At 39.6% G+C, this 27,227-nt stretch overlaps 1 protein-coding gene across 2 annotated transcripts in view; it reads left to right on the top strand.

The window, feature by feature from the left end:
- Nucleotides 1-26,477, top strand: part of LOC121407927 (protein phosphatase 1 regulatory inhibitor subunit 16B-like) — a 65,464-nt gene extending 38,987 nt beyond the window's left edge. Inside the window, exons 9-11 of one of the 2 annotated variants that reach the window (XM_041599176.1) lie at nt 7,885-8,524; nt 21,732-21,838; nt 25,501-25,590. In XM_041599176.1, coding sequence (XP_041455110.1) covers nt 7,885-8,524; nt 21,732-21,808 — 717 coding nt within the window. In that variant the 3' untranslated portion in view covers nt 21,809-21,838; nt 25,501-25,590. Of the gene's footprint in view, nt 1-7,884; nt 8,525-21,731; nt 21,839-25,500 lie in introns of both variants that reach the window. The other variant, XM_041599175.1, reaches the window with a different exon arrangement.
- Nucleotides 26,478-27,227: the final 750 nt, after the last annotated feature.

The raw sequence follows: 27,227 nt of genomic DNA, 5'->3' as shown, positions 1-27,227 counted from the left end.
AATTAATATTATCTCAGAATGGAAAGAAGAGAGTATTAAAATAGAGTGAATCAGTAAATGATGCTCCCTTCCTCTCATACACTGTACATGCGGAATGAATAATATATCATAATGAAATTGACCATCCTCATTATTTCTTATACTTTTCTATTTAGTATTGTGTTGATCTTCCCACTTATGTGCCATTAATTAAAAAAAAATCCCCTGCATACTTCAACTAGTTATAATTGAGTTCATTACCTTTTTTCTTCTTTGTTTCATTCTTCTATGCATTCATTCATTCATTCCTGTATTTGTTTGTCTATCTATTGACTTAATAATATCTCTATTTACATATCTATTAAATGTTCATTTAATTAAGTGATTAATTAATTTATTTCTTATTTACTGATTGATTTATTACTTATTAATTAATGAATTGATTGATTAATTAATTAGATTGTTCATTTGTTCGTTCATTCATTTATTTTATTCATATATTTACATCAATAACTGGGATATACCCATTTGATTTGCTAGTTCATTACGATGAACCTGCGTGCCGAATATAGAGTACACAATTTTTCCTGCGCGCGCGCTGCATCTCCCTACCAACGCACTATCCCAAGATCGTCGCGCAATTTGGCGTCCATTTCCTCTTTTACTTTCGCCTGCGGTCGAGTGCAGTCGCAAGCTAAGTACACTCTCAAAATTGCATTTCTGTTTTCCGTTTGGATACTTTATTGTGCAATTCTTCCCTTATTTCAATCTTATTTTCTCTCATCTAAGATTGTTATAGGATTATCACGTCGCGCGGAGCTTCCGTGATATTATTTTAACGTTTCTTGTCCCTCTTCGTGAGTTTGTTTTTTTAAAGATACGTTTCTCACAGGCGGGTTGTCTTCACCTCTCCGCCCCATAGCTCCGCGCCTTCCTGCTCGGGCGTTGTCTTCGCTCCTTTTTAATCCTTTTAATTCTTTTTATTCACTGACTTCTTCGTTTATACGACTCGTCGTGAATTTAATTGATTTATTTCTCCACAGATAGGTTCTGTAGGACGTTAGGAGCGTCGTATTCCAGCCTCGTTTCAAGTTCTTTGTCTCTTGTTTCGAGTTAGTTGATTGTTCTTTTGTTTCAATCAATCCTTTGCTCTTGTATTTATTAATTGAATTAATTGGTTAATTGATTAATTAATTAATTGATTGATTCTTTTAATTCTTGACTTGCTCCTTTGCCTCGATTCAAGTTCTTTGTTTCTTGTTTCGAGTTAGTTGATTGTTCTTTTGTTTCAATCAATCCTTTGTTCTTGTGTTTATTAATTGATTAATTATTCAATTAATTATAAAAAAAAAAAAGAATATTTTCTTTCCTTCACAAGAATACTTAGAATTTTTTTTAGGAAGCCGTCTCCTGTCAGCGTTCGTCGCCTTTGACTCGGCCTTCCTTCTCGGGAAAGCTATCTTTGTTTTTCCCCCCTTCCTTTTCAAGTCAGCTACCGGTCTCTGGACTTATAATTTTTTTTTTCTTAAACTTCTTGTTTATAAAAAAAAAAAAAAAAGAAAGGGAATCTTGCCCCCCTTTTTTCCTTAGCTGATCCTCACCTCAAGAAAAATTATTATTTTTTTTCTTTTGAACAGGTGGACACAACAAAAAAAAAAAGAAGAAAACTTAGTGTTTTCTTCTTTTTAGATGCTTCCCCCCTTCCTTCTTTTCAGAATTTTGGCGGAAGCAGATTCTTGTTGTGATAATCAAATAATTAATTTTTCTAACGGACTTCAGGGACAGTGTCTCTTAATAATTCTCAATTATTACTGTTTCCTTTGTTCTGGGATTTTACCTTGTATCATCCTTGTGAGATCCGTTTTTGACTCTCAAAAGTCCGCTTTTTGAGGTCCTTGTCTTCTGGGTTGGGGTTTGTTCCCCCCCCTACCCCCTTTGCTTCTCTTTTTTTTCTATCTTACTACTAGATCACCCTACGGCAATAATGAGCCTTTCGGACTCTCTTTCTGAAGAGCCTCAGGCGGCTGCTGTTTCGGGGCCCGACACCGGGGTCTTATCCCCCACCACAGGTAGTATAGATAGCGAGAACAGAGTCAGAGCCCCGTGGGCTCTCAAAGGGGTGGAACCGTGGACGCGCGTTCACGTGTCCCGCTTAATAAGGGTGGAACCGTGGATTTGCGACCACGTGCCCGCACGGTGATGGCCAAGGCTTCCGTCCCGGAACCTGAACCTTATTGGGGAGCGTCGCACTAGTACAGAAAACGGCGACTCCTCTAGGGCTGTCAGACCCACCGGCCATCGGGTCACCTAAAGTCCGGGGGGAGAGCACGGGTCTCTCCACCCGGCAAAGACTAGGCTCGATGCCGTGTAAGACCCCTCTAGGGAGCGTCGGCAAAGGGCTACCAGCCCCTAGTCGGAAGAGGCACCTGAGTCCGACCGTGTCGGACTCTCAATTCAATCTGACGCCGTCAGATTCGGCCGACGCCTCCTCTCGCTCGGCTAGCTCTCCCCGTGGGAGAGCTAAGGAGAGGAAGACAGGCGCAGCCCAGCCTCTTGTCCCTTCTTCCGCTCCGGCGCCGGAGCAACCGAAGAAGAAGAAAAGAAGAAGAGGAGAACCACAGACGTAAGCCCCGCTCCGTCGGGCGGTCTGTCCTCTGATTCTTTTGATGGCCAGGCCTCTCAGCTTCTCAAGCTAATCTAGAGTGCCCTCCAGCACTGCGGGTTTTTACCCCCAGGCTTGCCTGCTTCAGCCGACGGTACTACCAACCGAGCGGATCAAGCAGACACCGGCCATCCAACACACCTCGGAGAGTCACCGGCAATATCATGTTTCGCCGGCTCACGCACCTGCAAGGGAAATTCCCGCTAATACACAGGTGCTATCGACATACGGGCGTCGCCCGCCATTATGTCACCAGACTCCCAATCATTATACCCTCTTCTGCCCCCCGGCGGGGGCCGCATAGAAGAGGAAGAAGAAGAAATTCTAGGTCGCTAACCCCGCTGTGCGGGTAGACCTTCCCTTCTGATTCTTGTGCCGACGGCCAGGCGTCGTAACTTCATGTTACAACAGAACGCCCTCGAGCACCACGGATCTTCATCCTAATGCTCTCTGTCAGCTAAAACCGCCGTGTCGAGCACCAGGCAGGTCAAGCAGACAGTCGCCGTCTCGCACCTCGGAGAGTCACCGGCAATATGATTCGCCGGCCCACGCACCTGCAAGGGAAATCCCCGCTAATACACAGGTGCTATCGACATACGGGCGTCGCCCGCCACTATGTCGCCAGACTCCCGATGATTGTTCCCTCTTCTGCCCCCCGGCGGGGGCCGCACAGAAGAGGAATAACAAGAAGAAAGTCTAGGTCGCTAATCCCACTTTGCGGGCAGACCTTTCTTTCTGATTCTTGTGCCGATGGCCATGCGTCGTAACTTCATGTTACAACAGAACGCCCTCGAGCATCACGGATCTTTATCCTCATGCTCCCTGTCAGCTAAAACCGCCGTGTCGAGCACCGGGCAGGTTAAGCAGACATTCGCCATCTTGCACCTCGGAGAGTCACCGGCGATTTCATGATTCGCCGGCTCACGCACCTGCAAGGGAAATCCCCGCTAATACACAGGTGTTATCGACATACGGGCATCGCCCTCCATTATGTCACCAGACTCCCGATATTTGTGGGTCAGGCGTCGCACATACTCCCATGAGCAGTGCGGGTAATTCACCCACGCTTCATATCAGCTTCAGCCGCCTTGCTAAGCACTGTGCGGCTCAAGCAATCACCTGTCCTCTCACACCGGGCATTTATTGAAACGCTGTTCACCTACACGGTGACCCCCGTTTCTATGCAGGTGCTTCCGACATACGGCTTTCAAGCATCAATATGTCGGCAAGCTCTCGGTGACCGACGGCTGGACTTTGCATCCGTTCAGGCTGCATCTATGCGTCCCCGAGCATTACGGGTTCTTATCCTCGTGTTCTCCGTCATTATAAGACCGCCGCGGTCTTATTGCTGGCGTCGGGTATTGAGCGGATTGAGACTTCTCTCGCCAACCCGCACTCCGGGGAGCCATCGGCGAGTTACCTGCATGGGTATTCCCCTTTTTATGCAGTTACTCCCGAATTCGCCCTCTACGTCAAGCCCACGTACGGCGACGACTCCTTCAGGGGTAACTCTCTCCATTCTACCCCCTAAGCGGGCCCGTAGATTGGAGGTAAGAATCTCTTACATACCGCATGCCGCACTTCTCTCGTGAGAATGTTTGGCTGCTTTGAGGGGGCAACCTATCACGTCCGCGGTCTGTCCGCCCAGGCGACGGGACCGTCGGTTTCTGGCCTGAACCTCACTTTCTATTCGAAAGTAAGGGTGCCCTGTCTTACTTAGCTCCTACCCTTGCAAGGCCAGAGTCAGGGCTAGTACAGACACCCGTCCTCCAGCGATCGCCGCTGAAGAGAGGGCGACTCCGATATGAGCACCATCACCGCTCAGCGGTATGTCTCACTACCTCATAGCTCTCCGAACTTATGAGTATGTATATCGGATCTGAATGTCACGGCGATTTAAAGTTCTCCTGTGCTTAGCAATCGCTACGCCTTCACCACCCGGTGCATTATGGTTATGTTAACCTATTGTCTCGTATTCGGGCGGCTCGTTCGAGCCCTGCCCGAGCTGCCATCACCGGTCGTCCAGCCGGACACCGCCGAAAGCACCCGCACCGAATACCTGGAGGGAATCAGCTTTTCATATGCTAGATATCCCTCCTGTTGACATTCACAGCTGTTCCCCGAGTCCTTCCCGGTCGGGTAAGCATCATCTCGGAGGAAAGAAACCGCCGTACATCTCATGAGATTATTGGCTATGTACGTGCGTTCAAGCTTGTTTAAAGCCCCAGACTTCTCTGTCGGCATTCTATGCCTATTTTCTGGGCACACCCACCGTACCGGGTCGGCGAGTTTACACCAAACAGTACGCCTTCAGACCATCGGTCGAGCTCTAACAGTCTATGTTATAGACTGCTCTCTATGTGGGTCAAGCTTGCGGGCGTCTCCGCCGTTTCCTCCTTGTGTGGAGTGGTCTACGGTGGATGTCTTACCGTGCCCATTTGTCGAATCGTCTTCTTATTTAGAAGCTTTTTCACTCGGCACACTCGAGTCACCTCGCATGCTGCTTTCATCCTCCCTCCATGCAATGCATGTGGCCATGGTCACCGCACGACCGAGGATGATGTAACCGTGGATGCATGTATGCTTATGCCTACCTAACCACAATCACTACGACCCGCTTTTTCTCGGGCCGACTGCGGATGAGTCTCTCCATGTAAGTGATTTACTTCACTGGAGTTCTTCTTTTAGAAACTTAGATGCTCATCCCCCACTGCTTAGGGCGTCATTTTTGCCGCCCCCCCGCAGCTTTTTGGAACTCCTTATTCTCCGATATCGGACTGTTCCACGCTGCCGCAACCGGCGCCGGCGGTGCTTGCTCTTACGATCACCTGAGAGACCAGGCCTTGTGGCTGTTTTCATAAACAACTGGTTCTCACCGCAGACTGATGGAAATTTTTGTGTTTATTTTCCTCAAGTCTCCCTCCTTCGCTTGTTTCTTCAAGCGAGGACATCGACACTCTTAGCCAGTTTCCGTCCCTAACTTGATAGGACAGGGCCGTTGCTACCTCATTCGATTCCGTTGGGAACGTACTGTTGAGGTATCATATCTGGCGATGTCTGTTCGTTAGAACATCTCTTGATTGTCGCCTTCACGTATGATCATGACAGAGACTTTTCGCCAGCTCCCTCTGGCGTACACTTGCTGCTGCTAGGGATTCCCCCGCCCGGCGGTCATCCATCGCAGCCTAGCCTCACGGGCTCTCTCGGCAATGGTGGCTTGAGCCAAGCCACCTCTTCCACCGCGGGCACTGCACCCTCAGATGGGTGCTTCGATCAGTACGGGAGAAAGGGGATCCTGAGTTCTCTCTCGATCACTCGGTCTATCACACTTTTGTCGTGATGTGTACCGCGCTGTTTCTCTGACACGCCCGGTTGAGCTATTTTAACCAGACTGCTTTATTCTACATAGGCAGCAGGTCCGCGGTATTTCTTATTAAAAGGATGGCACTCAGTCGCTTTCTCGACCCTTGACTGCCTTACGAGTGGTTTTCTTAAATCCCTACTCTTCGTCGTTCCTAGTCCCCTTCGGACCGCTAGTAACTTCCTGCCACAGCTCTCTATCAGAATTCTGCAGATGTTCTGCCCTCACGCATTTGAGACGGATATCGAATTCTGGGCGCTTTCTCCCACGCGGAGGCTTCTGAGATCTCTCGCCTTCTCAGATTGTTCGATGGATCACTTACTGAGCCTTAAAGCTACAGTTTTCCGATCACGATTCTTGTTGAAAATTTCAACAAATTCCGAATTTTACGCTCTAGTCAGCTGGTGATGTTGTTCTCCTGACACTAGGCCGAGGGCCCATGATACTTAGTATCATTCTTCTTGGGCTCTTTCTTGGAATCGTCGTTCACGACTTCTCGAGGTCCGTCTATTGACGCCCCTCTTTCCTTCACTCCTTGCTCTTAAGGACTTCTTCACATGAGGCTTTATCGCCTCCCCTGTCCGTAAGGCAACGGCCTTTGTGTCTTCATCTCCCTATTTTAACGCACTTCTTAGTCTAGACATGCCTCCCTTCACGTTGAATCCGTGTTGGTCTAGCAAATCAAATGGGTATATCCCAGTTATTGATGTAAATTATGAAAATACTTACCATGATTTTCTTATTTACGAGATAACTGGATATACCCATTTGAACCCTCCCTCCTACCCCTCGCCTTGTGTGACAACATGTCTTGCCCGCAGGCTCATGAGAGGAAATGGACGCCAAATTGCGCGACGATCTTGGGATAGTGCGTTGGTAGGGAGATGCAGCGCGCGCGCAGGAAAAATTGTGTACTCTATATTCGGCACGCAGGTTCATCGTAATGAACTAGCAAATCAAATGGGTATATCCAGTTATCTCGTAAATAAGAAAATCATGGTAAGTATTTTCATAACTTATACATTCATTAAGCTTATTGATCTTGCCACTTCATCTTTAGAATGCATGATTTTGTAAATGCAGTATGTCTGCAGCAAGCTTTGTACCCTACAGTACCTGTTTCATATGAGAGAGAAGCAAAGAGAAAGGAAGATTTTTAATCTTAAAAGTAATGAGGTCATCCTACCCCTCCAGACATAGCACAGCACAATCTTCTAATCATGACAAAAATCCTGATTCTGACAAGGCAATCAGCCCATCATTTCTGTTTATCTTAGTCTGTGTCCAGCTGCTATGTAATGAAATGAAGGAAGGAACTGTTACACAATCCTATTAGCTGGTCTGTGAAGGATTTTGCTAAATCACCAGAGGCTTATAGTGACATTAATTCTTCATAGCAACCAGTTAATCGGCCTTAATTCTTGAGTTCTTGTCAATTTTATAGAGAAAGATAATGAATTAAAAATTGATGTCGTTAGCTGTCTGCAAGAAGGCCGTTAGCGATATGGCGTGTGTCTGAATGCCATCTTGCAGGCCTGTGGAAGATCAATGTATGCTTGTGTCTTGCGTCATCACATCACTTCATTGGTCATTTATGATATGTTTATCATATTTTCTCATGATAGCTTGGATGAATATGCAATGAGCTATCACATGCCAACATGTACAAACAATTTGAGATTGCAAGAGAGCCGCAAAAAAAAAATTGGGGGATTGCTACTAAAAGTTGTTGAATCTATGTTGAAATAATTTGCCTGTCGTTATGTAATTACTAATGTGTTGCTTCTTGAATTTGGATTGGAGATGAATCCAAAAATTCTTTGTAGTTCACATAATCCAACTCTCAAATACTAATTGATCAAATCATTTCTTCTCTCTGCAGGAATTAGAAAACTCTTCCGATGGCAGCCCAGTTACAAATATTGACGATGTTAAAATCTCAGAGGAAACAAACGGACACATAGAACAAAGTGAGGAAGGGAACACTGAAGGTGATGAAAACGGTGAGGGGGGTCGGGTTACACCATTGCCTGTGATAACGGAGGAACATCCAGACCCTGAGAGTCCCAGGAACAAAAAGAATAATGGGGATTTGGGTGGGGATGCAACCCAGGAGAATGGGAGGACCGAAAATGGGGACTTTGATGAAACGGAAGGAGCCCATCAAAAGCGGTTAGTGTCGATCCTGAAGAAGCCGCGGTCGGAGGGCGAGGGCATCAAGAGCCAGAAGAGCAAAAAGGAACAAAAGGAGGAGAAGGAGAAGATCAAACGGGAGCAGAGGGAGAAGGAGAAGCAGGAGAAACAGAAGCTGAAGGAGGAGAAGGCACGGAAGAAGGAGGAGATGAGGAAAAAGGAGGAAGAAAAGAAGAAGGAGAACGCGAGACCTGCCGGTTCACAAGGTGACGGTATGGAGATGGATGATCAGTACTCGAGCAAAGGAGAGACGTTGGCTGATCTGAAGAGGCAGAGGGCTAGTCAACATGGCTCACCTACAGCAGGCGGGGACAATATTGCAGAACTAGGTAAACCTCATTCCCTTCTCAATTCAATCCACAGTGTTGTACGTATGGCGATGACTGCATGTGGCATTCAGCATTCATGAAGCTGACATGGTGTCTCCATTGCACAAAGCCCAGCATCATTCAGAATCATTTCATAAAATGAATGCCTATATTTATAGGAGCGCCTTGAGCACCTAACAAGGTGGATATGTGCGCAATATAAATACCCTATATTATTATTATATTATTTAAAACAGAAGAATCTGTGAAGTTTTGTTCATCGTGATTCACATCTCACAGGTGATGGTAAATTTCCATGCAGTGTGGAACATCCTTGAAACTCACATATTTCAATTGAAACAAATTCATGTATGGTGATAGTAATGGGATAAACTTAAATGCAAATGCAGGGTTGCTTCCCCTACATAATGTTTAGGTGAATACTTTGTACAATTTGGTTGTAGGCCATTAATAGGGACTTGAAGAAGCCTCTACTACCATACATTCCGTGGAAAACTCCATAGAATAATGAACAATATTTCTAAGGCGTCAAATCCATCTGAACACAAATTCTCTTGGAAGTTTCATGTGAGTTGACAAGAAAGCAATGAAAAATTATGACAAGGAGCAGGCAAAGAAGCAGGTCCTATATTTTACTTTGCTCCCTGCATGAATACATCACCTAAAAATAATAAGCTTTAACAAAATCCTATTTCACAATTAGTGGGTTCACAGTATTGTAGGGCTCTAACAGAGAAGTTCTTGTAAATTTAAGCATGGTCTATGTTTGTATTGCATGGTTGTCGGCTTGTTGGATGTAAAGCTGCTATGCGTAGTTGTTCTCACTATCAAGGGGTCTGTTTCGTAAAAACAGTCATACTTGCCTTGTGACCATGTTTAGAGAAGGACCACAAAATTGTCCTGGCCCTTGGCATGCTAATGTTGCAGTTTTGCACATTTGTACAATTGAATTCAACAATTGGAGTAATTAGTTTTCTCCCTTACCTTTATACTGGAGAAGCTGTAATACACCTATCAATTGTAAGACGCACCCCTTGACCCCCGGGGATGGTGCGTCACTTGTCAGATGTGAGTCGGATTTCCATGTACCATGACGCACCTGTGTGTCTCGACTGTGACGGACCTTTTCTTACGATGACTGTGCCTGGACGAAAAAATATGACGCACCAGTGCCAGATTTTGACTGACCATCGACTGTCTCCATGACGCACTCCGTCAAGTAAATCTCCGACTCCGCGGGCCGGGCGCGGCACCAACGTGCCGCCGCTGTACTGTATACGATACGACATCCGCGTACATCTCTCGCGAAGGAACCTTGCAAAGTACTATGGAATAATAATACCCATTCAGGGGGCGAATGCACGAGAGGGTCTTTGAAAGGACCGTCTTTGGTATCGCCCATTTTATGAGGCGCATTTTAATCATGAACTACCGTATTTGCCGGCGTATAGGCAGCACTATCTTTTGATGAGAAAAAGAAGCAAAGTCGGGGTACGGCCTAAAGCGCGAACGCTGAATATGCGGTCAAAAACAGCACGTATGCGTACGTTTGGGACTACATACAGTGACGCTTCCATTGTAATGGTAGTTAAAACAGCGCAATTATAGGATGAAATAGTAAAAAGCACGACTTAACTAAGAAAACATTTCAGTACCGGTACGTGATAACTTACTTTTCAAATTAAATTCTATTTGGGACTAAATTTGTTTCCATAGAACGTAACAGAGCTCAGAGACCGTGCAACTCACTGACTCTGTCTGGGGCCGGCATTCCCGGCAATAGCATGTGTAATAAGTACGTTTGCAATATGTTGGTAGACTTTTGTCAACACAACCTAATTGTAATGAATGTCATTACTTTTCATGAAATTATGTGGAACATTGATTTAACACGTTATCATTTTTATCTTCCTTGCAGGAGCCAGGGAGATTAACAGCACCTCGCTCTAGATTTTTGAATTTATTTTTTACATCATCATCGATCGTAATGGAAAATAAAATGAAAATATTTACCTTTTGATCTTTTCTTTTGTTTTGCATCTCCAAGTCTCATCTCGGCCAATAAATAATAATAAAATCCTACCTTGCGATGTGTGCTGTGGTCTGCTGCGGGAAATGGCGGCAGTGGTGATGATTGGCTGGTTGGTTGTGAATACAAATTATTTTGGATGAATTATGTGATGATAATGGTGACAATAATGATATAAGTACGATTGTGTCAATGAATTGCCATAAAATGATAATTAAAGTTACAACATTGAGATGAGTGATTTAGATTTTTACTTGTTAGGCATTATGGATTATTATGATGGCGACGAGGATGATGATGATAGAGCACGTTTATGTTGACAATAGTAAATGATGATGCACGATTTGCGTGCGACGATAAAGATGACAAGGTGATACACGAAGTTTGCATGAAATTTGATATTCTATTGCAGGTGGAAAAATAGCGTAAGTATTAAAAAGAATCATGCCGCCTTCAATATTTTCCCGCTGAAAGAGACCGAGGGAACATGACAAGGTATGTCAATTAAAATTGCTTTGTGCGTGAATTAATAACGGTCTTTTTCAAGACCACAAACTTCCAAGAAAGATTCAGTGTTCATCTCCGGGGGGGGGGGGGCACTTCCATTCATGAGTGGATACCATGCGCGACCATGGGGTTTCGAAAAGCACCCTAAACACGTAATTTCCATATTCTGAAAATGCACCCCTTAACAAGTATTGGCGTGTGAAACCCTACCCTTAACAAGTATTGGAAAACGATACTCTTGGCAAATATTCCCTTAAACAATTAAGTACAGGAATGTTTTATTGTTACAGGTCCTTTGGTCGTCGGCTTTACCTAATTTGGTTTAGTACGACCCCACCTCCTACACCTCAGATCAGACTCTAAACACGAAGTGTTGGGGCAAAAAGGACATCCTTTACAAAGCATTTTAATTTTGTTTTATCATCCCCGCAAATTCGACCCTAAACACGTAATTTTCCTAGCGAAATAGATACCCTTTTTTCTTATTTTTTGTGTTTTTGACACCCTTGTACGTAACGTGCCCTATCGTGAAAAAGACATCCTTTTTACATGTTTTTTTTTGGTCGCGCATGGTATCTACTCGTCAATGTAAGTGCCCCCCCCCCCCGGGTTCATCTTTATTCATAGGCGGCGGGGGGGGGGCAGGTCCCCCCAAAAAATTGAGATGGTGGGACGATCCCCCCTAAATTTTTAATTGATAACTTTTTTTATTGCTTGTCAATTTTGTTTCCTGCATCCCCCTCCCCTAAATTCTGGTGGACCCCCCTAAAATGTCTCTTGTCCCCCCCCCTAAAATTTAGGTTGATGACCTTTTTTTTTGCTTGTCAAATTATTTTACTTACATTTGTCCATCACTAAGGTAGACACCCTCTAATTCTTTGGGCTTCCGCCGCCAATGTCTTTATTTCACTTGGTCTTTACCTCTCTCTCACTCTTTATTTTTTCAATTCAATTCAATTCTGGTTTTATTGTGAAAATGATACATGACAAAAGTCCGAAGAAGCATCATATTTACAAAGTAAAAATGTACATGTATATTATTAAAAGATTACAATAACAAATAAAGCCAGAAAAATTAATTTGGACAATCTCAAAAAAAGATTATTGATTGAAATTATAACATTGTAAAACTATCATCGTCAAAATCACATCAGCAAGGTTGCGAGTATTAAAAACATATATAAATAAACATTTACACTTTTAAAATATCATATTTAAAACAAGAAAAATAGGCATGTATACAAAAAAATTGTAAATAGCAAGACAAATAAAATAATATATAAGTCCTATAAAAATATAAAACAAATCAATGTTGTGAATAATTGCAATTTCAAATTAGTTTGAGCCTTGTATGACAGTCATAAAACTAAAGCGATATAAATACGATGTTACAAGATTGGTATGAAGTCTGGAATTAACCATGTGATATACTGTAGATAGTACACCACCAGTCACAATCCCAATTGACCACCCGTTTACCTGCCTAAACCAGAGAATAGCAAATTCAGTGCACTGAATCCAATGTTCTCCGGCCGAAACAGGCAAATAGGTAGTCAAAGAAATGTGACTGGTACATTATATGCTTTATAGTAAAAAAAATAAATAAACGAACCAAAAAATATTGAAGCCTGTGGGCAGAATTACATATCGAATAGTCGTATTACATGTAGGTGGAACTCAAGTAAGTAAAAAAAGAACATTGGAATAAAAAGGTGACAAACCTAACATAAAATCAATAAGATTAAAGATAAACAATAAAGGGGAGTACAAAAAGTGCCCGGGGGGGCCACTTCCATTCACGAGTGGATACCATGCGCGACCATGGGGTCTCGAAAAGCACCCTAAACACGTAAATTCCATTTTCTGAAAATGCACCCCTTAACAAGTATTGGCGTGTGAAAACCTACCCTTAACAAGTATTGGAAACAAAACGGCACTCTTGGCAAATATTCCCTGAAATGAACCCCTAAACAAGTATATGAATGTTTATTGTTACGGGTCCTTCGGTCGTCGGCTTTACCTTATTTCGTTTAGTACGACCCCAACTTCTACACCTCGCTCAAATCGGACTCTAAACACGAAGTTTTGGGGCAAAAAGGACATCCTTTGTAAAACATTTTAATTTTGTTTTATCATCCCACATATTCGACCCTAAACACGTAATTTTCCTAGCGAAATAGATACCCTTTTTTCATTATTTATGTGTTTTTGACACCCTTATCACGTTACGTACGTAACGTGCCCTATCGTGAAAAAGACATCCTTTTTACGTGTTTTTTTTGGTCGCGCATGGTATCCACTCTCCAATGTAAGTGGCCCCCCCCGGGAAAAAGTGTTACAGTTGCTAAAAAAATAAAGCTGCATATAAAATTACATTATATTACAGAGTTCAACAATTGCACAAAGTGGGGGATTAGCGACTGTTGGTATCTTTTTGTTCTAGTCCGAGGAATCTCAAGATGATGTGCATTTCTTAGGGAAAGACCAATTCTAATCCTACGGGTTTCAGGCAAGAAGTGGTGATGTCGTTTCGATTTTAGCAACGAGCGTGCAAATCCTTCAACAAGTTCACTCCGTCTGTCTTTAAGAGATGTCACATTCATACTTTGTAGAAGTTCAATGTATGTCAAGACATTTGGCCAGGCAGTGATACGCAGAGCCCTCTCCTGAACCCACTCAATGCTAGCGGATGTTGGCAGGTAATGCTAAATGCCCAAACAGGCACGGCAAACTCAATCAATGGCCTGATGTACATCTTGTAGATTATTTATCTCATGAGACATCACCGACTTCAATAAAAAAAAAACATTGAAACACTGCCCGTGCTTTTGTATTTATTTAAAGGACAAGTCCACCCCAACAAAAACTTGATTTGAATAAAAAAAATTCAACAAGCATAACACTGAAAATTTCATCAAAATCGGATGTAAAATAAGAAAGTTATGGCATTTCAAAGATTCGCTTCATTTCACAAAAAAAGTTATATGAACGAGCCAGCTACATCCAAATGAGAGAGTCGATGATGTTATTCACTCACTATTTCTTTTGTTTTTTTAGTGTTTGAAATATGAAATATTTTGATTTTCTCGTCATTAATGTGAAATGAAGTTTCATTCCTCCCTGAACACGTGGAATTCCATTATTTTAACATTTTGTGCTTCAGGTAAGGAAGTCCTAATCGTCAAATTCGTAAAAATTGAAATATTGTATAATTCAAACAATACAAAAGAAATGGTGACTGAGTGACATCATCAACTCTCTCATTTGGATGTAAGTGGCTCGTTCATATACATGTAACTGTTTTGTTAAAAATAAGCGAAACTTTGAAATGTCACAACTTTCTTATTTTACATCCAATTTTGATGAAATCTTCAGCATTGTGCTTGTCTGATTTTTCTCTATTGATTAAAATCAACATTTTCTGAGGTGGACTTGACCTTCAACTTTATTTGTACGAAAAGAAGACGTTAATTGAAAGAAATAAAATATATTCGCCGCGATTGTTTACCGTCGCAGCGCTTGTTTATCTCCGCCACTCTTGTTTACCTCCGCAGCGCTTGTTTACCTCCGCAGCTCTTGTTTTCATCCGCAGCGCTTGATTACCTCGATCGGCCGTTTCTTCACGTCGATGGTGGATTATTTTCCTTGCGTCGCCTTGGCGAAAAAGATGAAATAGTAAGAATTACAGCATGTGTGTTTACTATTTCCCATTCCGCGGCGATTGTTGAACAATATTCCAACCAAGATTTTTCCGACTTCGCCGGGAATTCTGTCATGCATTTTTTTTTAAAAAGATGATTCGCAAAACCGGTGCGGCCTTTACGCCGGCAAATATGGTATTATTAAGCAACGGTTTTTGTTCACCAACAAATGAATAAAATATGTTGGCAGGCATTAAAGAAAACAATGTCCTACGGCGCATCATAAATAAATCCGCAACACGAAAGACGTCCTTTGCAAAGAACACCCCCCCCCCCATGAGAATCAGTTTTTGATCTGAGAGGAACGACGTACGAGACGCGCGCTGCAAGAAAAACTTGTTTTTCATCTTGAGCCATCGTGCGGGCTTGCGGGCTGGATATATAAAAATGGATCTAAAGAAAAGTGAAATAACTTCTTATGCAAGGTGACAGAAAATTCAAGACAAGATTTTAATCCAAGGATGATCGCATGCAGGGTTTAAATATGAACGCCCGACGACGTGAGTAAAGTGCGTGGACAGACCCGTTCGTACCATGCTGAGGCTTTATGACGCACCCCGGTAAAATGACCGACTACGACGCACCTATTCTCCATGCTCTGACTGACCAATTGCCTCCATGACGGTACCCTGAGTCACGAATTTGTTGGTAAATGACCCACCCATGACGCACCATTCCCGGGGGTCAAGGGGTGCGTCTTACAATTGATAGGTGTATAATTCTTGGTTAACACCGAACAATAATCAGCATCAATGGTGCAATATGGAAATCTATATTTAGATAAAATATCACTATTTATGTCCCCCCATAATTTAGTGGGTAAAGAATAGGTGGTTTATCTTGTCTGTTTAGCATCGATGGGGGAGGGCATTGTTTCACAAAGAGAAAGTCAATAAATATTTGACACCTGTTGCCATGGTTAAGTACGCTTTTTTATTCATGAGTCCACTGTTTGAAGAGTGGACTCGTGAATTCAAAACAGTAGACTCATGAATAAAATAGCATGGAAGACCACGGCATCAGCAGGCATCAATTTGGCACACTGTGACAAAAGCGGGCATCAGCATTGGACATTTTTTTTTAATATACGCGATGAATAAGCATAATTTATACAGGAAATCTGCACAAATCATGGGTTCAACCGATGGGTTTGAAAACAACCTTTGTGAAATTGGGTCTAAGTTACTCTTAAATCTTTGTGTTTAAATCTTTTTTGAAACACCCCCCCCCAGGTCTTTGAGTTTTAGTATTTTTGTAGACGCCTTGGGCATACTGTACCCTCCTTCTATCAACTTAAGTTTATAGTTGTCTTTTTTTGCTTGTGTTGCAATTTGCACCCTCTTCTTCCTTTCTCCATCAAAAAGACCCAAACTAGTGCTGCAGCCGAACCGCCGAACCGAACGGAAGTTCGCCGAACTTGGCACTTCCGAACCGGACCGAACCGAACCGAACTCAAAGGCCTGGTTCGGAAGTTCGGTAAAAAAAAAGTATGTTTGTATGCAATGCGTGAATGCGATGACTACATAGATTTACGTATAAAATTAATAAAATATATATTGGTTAGTGATTGTGCACAAAGAGAATTCCACTCAATATATTTTTAAAATCCACTATGATAGCTCCCATCTTGTCTTTGATTGAACTGTTATCAACTTAAGAATATTTTATTAACATAAATATATTTTTTCTTGATAAAATGAGGGGGCATTTTGAAGCTAAACTCGGTATAAAAGTGTGGTGTAATTACGTATTGCCGTAATCGATCGTGATCGTAATCGGACCTAATCATTTTTTATTTAATAAAGAAAAAGAACCAGACATAAATTCATTCCTCGTAAATGACAAAGTATGACAGTTTCAGTCTCGTGTTTGATTAAATTTTTATCATTTTCAATTTTTTTATAAACATGAATAGGCCTGGGAGTAAACATCGATTGATCGAATGGTTCGATTGGCATGCCGCCAATCACCAATCGATTAGCAAAATTTACACTAATCGAATGTTCGGCAGATCCCGATTATGACGTTGGGATACCTCTAATACCCAAGTAATAAAAATAAAATGACAAGAAAACAATGATGACAGCTGTTTTTTACAGGTTTAAAAATTATGTTACCGAGGCAATGTTTCAAAAATTATCAATGATTGTATCACATTCACAGTTACATACCAACATGATAGCGCTCCGAAAATGTTAATCCCACCCGACCTTGCCCTCATACACAAAATAAGTCATTGTGTGCGTGCACAATAATAAGTAAACACATAACCAGCTCACTTGAGCTGATTGGACCTTCGGATAGCCAATGAAACTTTGGGAAACAAAGAAGCGGAAGGCATGTGGTTCCCTTATCAGGAAAGGTCATGACTTCAGAAATAAATTGACCCCTCCCCCATCTGTGTGTGTGTGTGCGTGTGAGGGAAAGAGAGAGGGAAGGATAGGGGGTGGGAGCCGGAGAATTTCTTTCATGTTTCAGAACAATGCAACCTTTTTTATATCCCCCTCAACCAATGAAAACTACATTCCAACACGCGCCCGCCTTCACCAGTACTTTCTCGACTAGTCTCCAAAAATAGACCCAGTTATACATGTAGGTTCAAATGATAAAAAAAATCGTTATTTTGAAAGGTATTTCAAATGAAATATTTTTTTAATACATGTGTAGCATCGTGGGCAGTGCCACAAGTGGAGGCGGGGACATGGTGTGGGCAAGGGATGAAAATTTTCAAGTGAAATGCTCCACCTGGGCTCAGTCTCAAAGAATATACTTCATGAATGAGTTGTTTACGTCTTTGGACTCGGCGGGGCTGATTCATTTATATGCAGGGGTGTGGCACTTGGAGGGATGAATGCATAATACCAGGGTACCAGTATTAATTTAGGAAAGATTTTCATTGGAACAATAAACTGAAAGATTTAATCTCATTTCATGAAGTTTCTTTTGATATAAAAAAAATCATGGAGAAGGGGGAAAAGGGCCTCATTTATGCTAAACATGTGACTTTGATGGAGATTTCTTCATGGGGGGGGTCACCATTAAGTAGGACAACTATTGTGACTTAAAAGACGTGATTCCCGACGAACAATCGAATCATTCAATTATTTTTCCAGGAAATAATCGAATGGTAATAATGACAATCGTCCCAGGCCTAAACATGAATATATTTTTTCCTTATAAAATGTGGGGACATTTTAAGCTTAACTCAGTTAAAAAGTGTAGTTGAATTACGTATTGCTGTAATCGGATGTACATTTAATTGAAAAGACATAAATTAATTCCTTGTGACTGACAAAGTAATGGTAAAGTATATATATTCCACCTTCTGAAATTTCCATATTAATATAAAAGATAAATAAATAAGAGATGAAGGAATGAGGGTGAAAAAAACAAAAAAGATAAAAATTCAAACCAAATCAACGCATGTTCCCTGATCGATGTTCCGGAAATGGTTGGTAAGGAAAGTTGAAACAGGAAGTCCAAACAACCTGCTCTCGGTCGCTATTATACAGGTAAAATTCGTATTCCAAACTTGAAACGTTTTTCCATTGTCAATATTTTCTTAAAAGTGGTTTAATCTGGCCAATTACTGAGAATGAAATGATAAATTATCAGTTCCGTCTTAGTTCTGACGATCAACGCCGAGTGATTTCACAACACTAAAATACGCAGTACAGTCCCATGTACTCATTTTCGTGTTAGAAATATGTTTGAAGTCACGTAGCGTCGATCTTTCTGGACCAAGAATGGACTGATATTTTATCTTTTTAAAGTAATTCATTGACCAGATTTTACCACTTTTCAGAAAATAGGGACTTTCTAAAACACTCATATTCTTTGGAATGTGAATTTTACCGGTATAATAACAGTTGAGTGGAGGTTGTTTGTCTACTATTTCGACATTCCCGATCAACACTTTCCAATTTGAGAAGCTGCGTTGGCAATGACATCGTAATCGATCATGATCATAGCTACATGAAATAATCGTGAAAAAAATATTCTGATCTTTGTAATTCTGTTTCTGTCCTGATTCTCTCGTTATCAATATTTTTTTCTTTTGATTTTTTTATTTTCATTTTAAAAATGAAAGTAGAAATGACTTATTTTTTGTTAATTAAAACAAAAGAAAGTTCAACAATTATCTTAACTATTCTTTTTAGAAACAAAATTTATTATTAATACATGACGGAGCATGCAAGAGATTATTTGTATGCAGGTCGGCAATCTTTATTTTTTATATGTTAAATTTAATTTGGCATTTATTGCCGAACCCCGAACCGAACCAAAGTTCGGAAAGAAATTGCCGAACCCTGCCGAACCGAACCGAACCCGAACATGCCGCCTGACTTGCAGCACTAACCCAAACTCAAATTGAATTTGTATCCAGCTGCTCAGATGAATCTAGGCACGTAACTGTTTTACACATATGGTTGTTTAATGGATAATTCATGAATGTGATAATGAATATGTTTTTTTTTTTCAGTATTACTCCCATTATACATGCATACACATTCCACATTATTTTCATTGCAATCAATTCACTTGACACAGTTTTACATTTATGTGTTTCAATTTATATTGAATATTATTGTGTTCATAGTCCCCAAAGTACTGTAGGCCTACACATCAAATATAGGCCTACACAACAAAATCCACATTATTACCTTCCTTTCAATACCTTTCTACATATACATGTATTGTACCACCCAAATTTACCTTGTACCGTTACACAATATCTGTACATTACAGGCTTTATATTATGGTGATATTGTTACCTTGTAAAATCATTATTCCAGTGTTTGTTCCATTACCATAGAGAATGATTATTCAGATTTAATTTGAGTTTATTGAAGTGCCACTGAGGATTTCTGCTCTGGTTGGAGAGGCGTGGGGCTAACTTGATCAAACAGTCTATGGGTTGTGATACACATAGGCTGAAAGTGGACTGAGGCTGGCGTCAGAGGCAGCTCAACTTCAGTATGTGTATCCCCCCTCCTAGTAGCGTATCTAGGATTTTCCAGAGGGGGGGGGGGCAAATTCGTCCGCCAAAAAATTTGGCAAGCCCCCCCCCCCAAATAAAAGGTCTTCAACCTCCATGTAAAGGACATTTTGCACTAGAAAAAAAATTGATAAGCAAAAAAAAAGGTTTTCAACCTCATGTTAAGGACATTTCGTACCAGAAAAAAATTGACAAGCAAAAAAAAAAAAAAAAATCGTAGTAGGGGGTCACTTGTGGCTCGTCAGTTATGACTCGTCGGGGGGGAGGGGCAGGGATATGTCTCTTGCATGGGTTGTGACTCGTCAGGGGGAGGCAGTCTGCCCCCCTCCCCCCCCTTTGTTTTGAAAGCTGGACTGGCGCCGGCTCGGACTAAGTCCATCTTTGGTTGTACATGTAGCTTGAAGCATGTGTCACGTCTTCTTCAGTCCTGCAATTAGTAATGTGTATCACACTCAAGTAAACTCAGGCCGGCTTGACCACTGACCTAGAAATAGTGAACAATAGTTATAGCTAGCGAACAATTGTTATAGCTAACGAACCATGCTATGGTGCACTTGAACAATGTAAAATGTTGAAGTGAAAGGTTTGTCATGTGAATAGGCCACGTGAAGACGGCTTATGCATAGATGCACAATCGCAGGCCTCAGCCCATGTGTATCAGGAGGACAATGATCTCGAGGTGGCTTCATATTGCAGGCTTTTTGGATGTATAATATGTGTTTTGCAAACAATCTATCTCAAAAAATAGCCCACCAAATTATGAAAAAAACCCTTCCCATCCATCCCTATCCAAAAGAAAGCACTGCTTGAATGAAATATTACTGTGTTGTCAGCAACAGGTGCATATTATGTTATTTATAGGAAAGATCCAAGAAGTTGGAGGGTCTTTTTTCATAACATTTTATTTGGGGGAATAAAGTATGATAAATAAATTACATGAATGAATAAAGGATTTGTAAATGGGCATAAATAAATGTAATGGGGGGGGGGGGGAGATGTCCAGAATACTTTACAAATTTCCTGTGTTTGAATATTGAAATTTCTTCCATTCTTTATTATGCATGTGACGTATTTATGATAAATGAGAGAATTTCAGCAACCAGCATGATATGAAGTCAAGATCTATCACTTTTTTTCTAATGTAAATGCACATCATATCCTATTTGAAGATGAAGTGTAGGTCAGTGTGCAATCAAGCTTATTTTTAGGAATTGAGATAGCCATTTGTTCAATTTACATGTAACTGCACTTTTATTGTGTGCTTTATCTGTTTTTAAGCCTCCACCCACTGTACATAGGTGGCTAGATATTATGTTTTCAGGTAGTACAGTATGTACATCTGTCCGGCTGTCCATCCTGTTTTCGTTCCACAGTATTAAACTAAAGAACATTTTGATGTAGTGCACATATTGCAACATTAAACTAGGACCAAATATGCATATGAGGCTTACATTGGTGTGTGATTACCTTTTTCAATATCAAGGTCAAAGTTTAAAGGTCACATTCATCATTAATTGAATTGAACTGAACTCTACAGGCCTACACATCAAAAGATCTTGTTCTCATGATAACTGAAGAACCATTTGTGTGTTCTTTAAACTTGATTCATTGTACATATTGGAAGAATAATGATCGGAATAGATTTTTGGGTCACAATTTCAGAGTTCAAAGGTCGCAGATGCCATTTATTTGACAATTTTAAAAGTACCTGTTGTGTGTAATATTTTCTTGATTTGGCAATGGCAAGGGAGTAAATTTCTTCTGCATGCATTTGAGAATCCATCTATTTTTTCATACTATATAGTGTGACTTTTTCTCCCAATTTTAGTTTATTATTTCATATAAATATGAATTCAGGATTATAATTTTTGAACAGTGTTGATCTAGAAACTGTATGTAAATTGGAGATATGCTGGAACAGTTTTACTGATCTTGTGTGTTATCTTTTAAATTGAATGCTTTGTTTAACAGATTCAGATTCAGCTCAGTCACCCAGTGGCAGTCGTAGTGTAAGAGACAGAAAGTGGGTTCGTTGTCGAATCTGCTGACCGGCGATATGTGTGATTTCCTCACGCAATGTAAATACTTCAATGATCTTTTTTCTTGTTATTTCACATCCTGATCCTATGTATACATGTATGTATGTATAGCTGGCTTGGGTTTGTGCAGACATCTCTAACAGAATCAATCATTTTCTGCTCAACATTTGTCACATATTTTATAAAATGTTAAACCTTAAAACATTATTGAACCAATTTGAACCTTTATTTTTGTTCATGTGTTCACAAGACTGATTTCAAAGCTAGTTCTCATTTCTTGGAGTATTTTCATTATCTCCAGTTTGAAAAGCCTCAATGTCTTTTCTTTTTGTATATATCTGGGTGGTTAGGACTTTTGGTTGATATTTTTGTTTCATCATTTCTTCAGACATCTAATCTCAGTAACTCATTTATTTCCCCACCACATACTACTAATAAATGACTTGATGTTTTATTTTATTTTTTTGGAGAAACATCTTAGTATATTAATATCCAGTTATTCTACACCATGTAATACAATGGATATAATGCACAATGCAAAGTGACACTAATTTTGTAAAAGTGAAAAATATTTTCTTTTTAAATACTCGCATGTTTGTACATTTGTATGGAGCTTTTTGAATCCTGTCTGAACCACTCCCACTAGTCTTATCAATCCATAAAACTTACATTTTACTTCTCTAATAATATTGTTATAATTTTCCTCACTTACAATTTCTGGTATTTATTTCTCCAAGATACAGAATTATAGATCATAAAAAATTAAAAAACATGAAAGTATTATAATCTATAAAAAAAAAATTTCTCTGAATATCTAAGTCTGTATTCATTTGTTACTTTTGTTTACCATGCTATGTTTCTATCTGATGGAGTCTTTTATTTTCTTTTTATATAAAACCAACCCCGCAAAAGCAAAAAAGAGGAACAGAAAGATGATTGAGACATGATATGGGGGCGGAAATGTATTCACAGAATATACTTTGTGAAAATGAAAATGAAAATTTGTCAAAGTGTGTGCATGCTTTGTACAGTAGCATGCTAGGTTAACATTCTAATGTGTACATGGGTTTTGTATAGATTTGAGTTTAAGAATTTATTGAAAGCCACTGAAATCCTCGCATCTGATTTGCAGAAGATAGGGGTCCTGGTTTCAACTCTCATAGGAATCTGCCATCATCAAATTAAATGCCATGATTTCAGAAGCTTTTCACAGTTTTTGTTTTTTTTATGATGATACAGAACACTTGTGGAATAATAATTGCTAGTGGTCACCAGTAACAATATTTAACAAGTTTATCAAACCAGTTTACTGTACCTAATATTATCTACCATATGCCAATTATGTATTATTAGTAAATTACTAGGCACACACTAAACTAATTGCACTTATCTGACACATCCACAATACATTTGAAACATTATTTTGTCTTGAAGCACCTTATTATGCATAATCCTGCATATTTATTTTCATGTCACATGATATGTATATCATTTTATATTGACATTGTGATAACATTTGTTATTTAGTTAAAGATTTGTTGACTGGTTTCAAATTGTTTTTAGCTATCAGGTTGTATGGTTGTGATACATGTCTTTCCATATACTCGCACATCCCATTTTCATGTTTTACATTTTATTTACTTTTCAAGCCATCCATCTTATCCTATGTTCCCCCTGCCTTGCTTCAAATAATCTTGCATGGATGGAGTGAAAATTGATTTTGAACTTTTTGGGAGATTGTCTAGGGGTGAAATAATTATCTACAAATACATTGTGTGTTGCTCATATCTGGGTTGATAAATATCAGAAATCTTTTCTGGATGATGTGTGAATATGGGGTGATGTATACTGCCCAGATTGCTAATACCTTTCACATTTACAATCATTTGTAGTTTTATCTTCATAGTTTTCCATCTCTCATAGGCTTAAAAATACAATTATTTATTGGTGGGCCCCTTATTTTTTTTTTTATATTGACAAAATGAGTTAGTTTCACAAAATGTTGAGTTTAGTCCACTCAACCTGATATGGGCTCTTCAGACTTTCCAGCAAGCCTACAGGCCACACCCGTTCTCCTTTTACTTTCATTCTCGTGTATTCATCATACATATTTCAAATCCATTTTCCCCCTTTTTATTTACTAATTGATGTGTTACCCCTATTTACATTGTAAGAAACCACCCTTAGCCCAATATCATTTTATTCTCTTTCTCTCATACCCCTTTCATAAACCCAATTATGCGGCTAATAGCAGCATAATTTGGTCGTAAAATCGGAGGAGGACCAGAGTTATCCGCATTATTTTGATGCTGCAATTATCCACATAATAGCAGCATCGGGACCAGATTTTGACTTTATGAACGCATTTCGAAAGTAGAGCAGATAATTGCCATGGAGCGGTCACAAGTTCACCCTTTTCCAACGCATCTGCATCGGAGGGGGTTTGTGCGGTTGCCATGACGATTATCCTCCTTTTTCAGGACGGGCGCTCGTAAAAATAGTGTGGATTATTTTCGGAGTTTATGAATGCAATTTTTATTGAATTATTCGCATTACTCTTAGGCGGCTAATTGGAGGATAGGTTTATGAAAGGGGTATTAGTCTCCCTTCCTCATCTTTACCCATGGGTTGATTCTATGGTTTATTTTCTATGTATAGTGGCTATTGCACCGACCAATGCATACCAGTGTAATGCATCGGGCTCTGTCACCATTTGCACAGTCTCGTACTTCTTTGAATTATTCATTGTTTTATTTTAAGTATATTTTGACCGAATTTTATTAGATCTCACTGAAAGACAGATTCAGGGTACCATTATGAATGTTAATGCACACATGTATCACTGTATGTCATTATCACAGGATATATAGAATCATATTGCATGATATCATGATAGCCAAGCCCGAGTATGATTTTCTTTTTGGAAAAGACAAATAATACACCTCAAAAGTTGAATTTATAATTGAATAAGAAAAACAGTATGAGCTGATCCACAGCTACTGTATTGGGCAATAGACTGTATGCATGTATTATACAGTATTCAGTATAATATTTGAACATCATATCTTAGTATAACATTACAGCATGATTCGAAACGTTCTGTATATGATTTTGCTTATAGCTATTCACTGCATTTGTTTTCCTTTCATTTCTACGGTATGCATTATATGCACACATGCCTCGTTCATGTCATTTTTATGCAATTATAGAGTTGCTGTTTTATGCAGATCATCATACATGTATTGTACATGTAGTTATGCATATTTGAGTTTCCATGCTGTTAACTCCTTATAGTTCATATATTTTCAGCAAGAAGACTTGATTAAATTGATATTTGTAAATCTAATCAACTTTATGCCAATATTTCATTTTTAATATTAGTAATGATATTAGAAGTATATTATAGGTAATTTAGTAGCAAAATTGAAAGCTCTCCAAAAGAGGAGATTTTGGAACGTTTGTGAAAACTTTTTTAGTGACGATATGAAAGGCAGATAAGAGTCAATATTGGATATCTACTTGTAATTGATTCTGAAAATTTATATCTTTATAGTGCATTTTCTGACATGACTGATTTATGATGACAATGATAATGATGATGCTACTGCTGATGATGATAATTATTATATTCACAGAATTACATACTCATTGAACCCATTATTAATTATTTTCTATCCTCAATCTCTCCTTTTTTGGTTCAGCTGAAAGCAAACCCTCCACTACTCCTTCCACTCAAGACCAACCCAATGTCAAATCCAACAAGGGACTACACAAGCTCCGCTTCTTTCGTCCCCCTACTACGTACGAGTTCAACAACCCTAGCAACATGGGCCAGAACGGTGAAGTCGCTCTCGACGACGGCTCGAAACCCTCCAACGTTTCCCACCCCGAGGGAGAGATGAAGAGGTTTTCGGGAGGCGTCACAGAAGTGATGGGCCCGGATGATCATAATAGCAACTGCTGCGTCATCAGTTAGAACTTTGTGGCTTTTATATAAATTTATATTTTTAGATATTTTATCTGTGGGGAATACTTTTTTTCTAAAGAAATAAGTTTTTATTGGATTTGATGGACAAAACCTTATTATTATTATTGAATAGTAATGAAATTCAATGAATTCTGAGAATCATTTGATACGTATAGAGTAAGAATCAGATTGTAATTTGTTAAATGGGTTCCATGTAAAGTAATAATTTGATTTTTTTTTTAAATTACAATTACGGTGCATCTATTTATGTAAAATTATGTAATCAGATCCCCTGAATTCAATGTCATTGATCAATACAGTATTTACTCATTTCTAAAATGAAAAATAAAATCCAGTTTGGTCGTATTAACATATAGTTTATGATTTTGTACTTAAAATTGCACATGGAATGATTATGTCGAAATAAATTATATTTGGGATTTATTGAAATGAATGAATGTACGACGTTCAATCCTTTCGGATCAAATGAATGCTGGCTGCTCTGTATTGATCCTTGCAAACACATTTGGTAATGGTTTAAATTTTCATTCCTGTGCATGGTTTTTTGCTACATTCCTATAAGAATTCTCTCTGCATGCTCTTTTCTGTGTCAGTGAAGTTTGGAGGGAAAGAGAACTACATACATTTGGTAGAAGTAAATCAACCAAGCAACTCTTCAATTACACTACATGGCAACGTTAACTAATTTCACAAAAAGAACAATATACACACATGCAAGTTTAGAAGTGCATCATAATTTTACATGTAATGAGACCAAAAGTCATATAGGAAATAATTTTAAGATAAAAAATGAGGCTTTGCATAGATGATGAAATCTCTGCTTGAATTTATTGATTATTTAGATTAAATGTGGACAGTGACAAAATTAAAAGAATTGAAGACTTTGATTTGACTTGGCCTGGAAATAACACAGTATGAATATGTGAATAATAACAAGGATTTTTTTCTGTTTAGTGTAAGAGATGGAGGTAAATGGTAGAAATAATTAGGAAGAATATACTGGTACTCAAAATAATGGGTTGATCCTACCACATTTCAAGAGATAAGAGGCTACGACATGTTTTCCTTGTTATCGCACATATTTCCCCTTTATTCTTCTCACCTGATACAGTATGATAATTCACAAGAATCCACCAAAACAAATTAGGCATAATTAATTTACTTCGCACACTTATGATCTTAATAGTCAGCTTCAACTTTTGGAATTTCTTCCTAAATCCACAAAATACTACTTTAGTGAATGACTTGTATCAATAGAGAGATATTGGTCTGTATAGGGACTGTTGCACCTAGACGTTTCAGCCAGCCTAGGCAGACAGTACACACATGACAAGCTATTCTGGTATCAAGATCTTGCCATTTGTTAATGAAATCCTAATTATTTATTGAAATCTAATTATTTCTTGAAAACAATAAGAAATGGGACTAATTGATATACCG

Source organism: Lytechinus variegatus, chromosome 2 (assembly GCF_018143015.1).
Source record: "Lytechinus variegatus isolate NC3 chromosome 2, Lvar_3.0, whole genome shotgun sequence".
In the NCBI taxonomy this organism is placed as follows: domain Eukaryota; kingdom Metazoa; phylum Echinodermata; class Echinoidea; order Temnopleuroida; family Toxopneustidae; genus Lytechinus; species Lytechinus variegatus.
The sequence above is the reverse complement of the archived record's forward strand: the minus strand, read 5'-3'. Positions and strand labels throughout refer to the sequence as shown.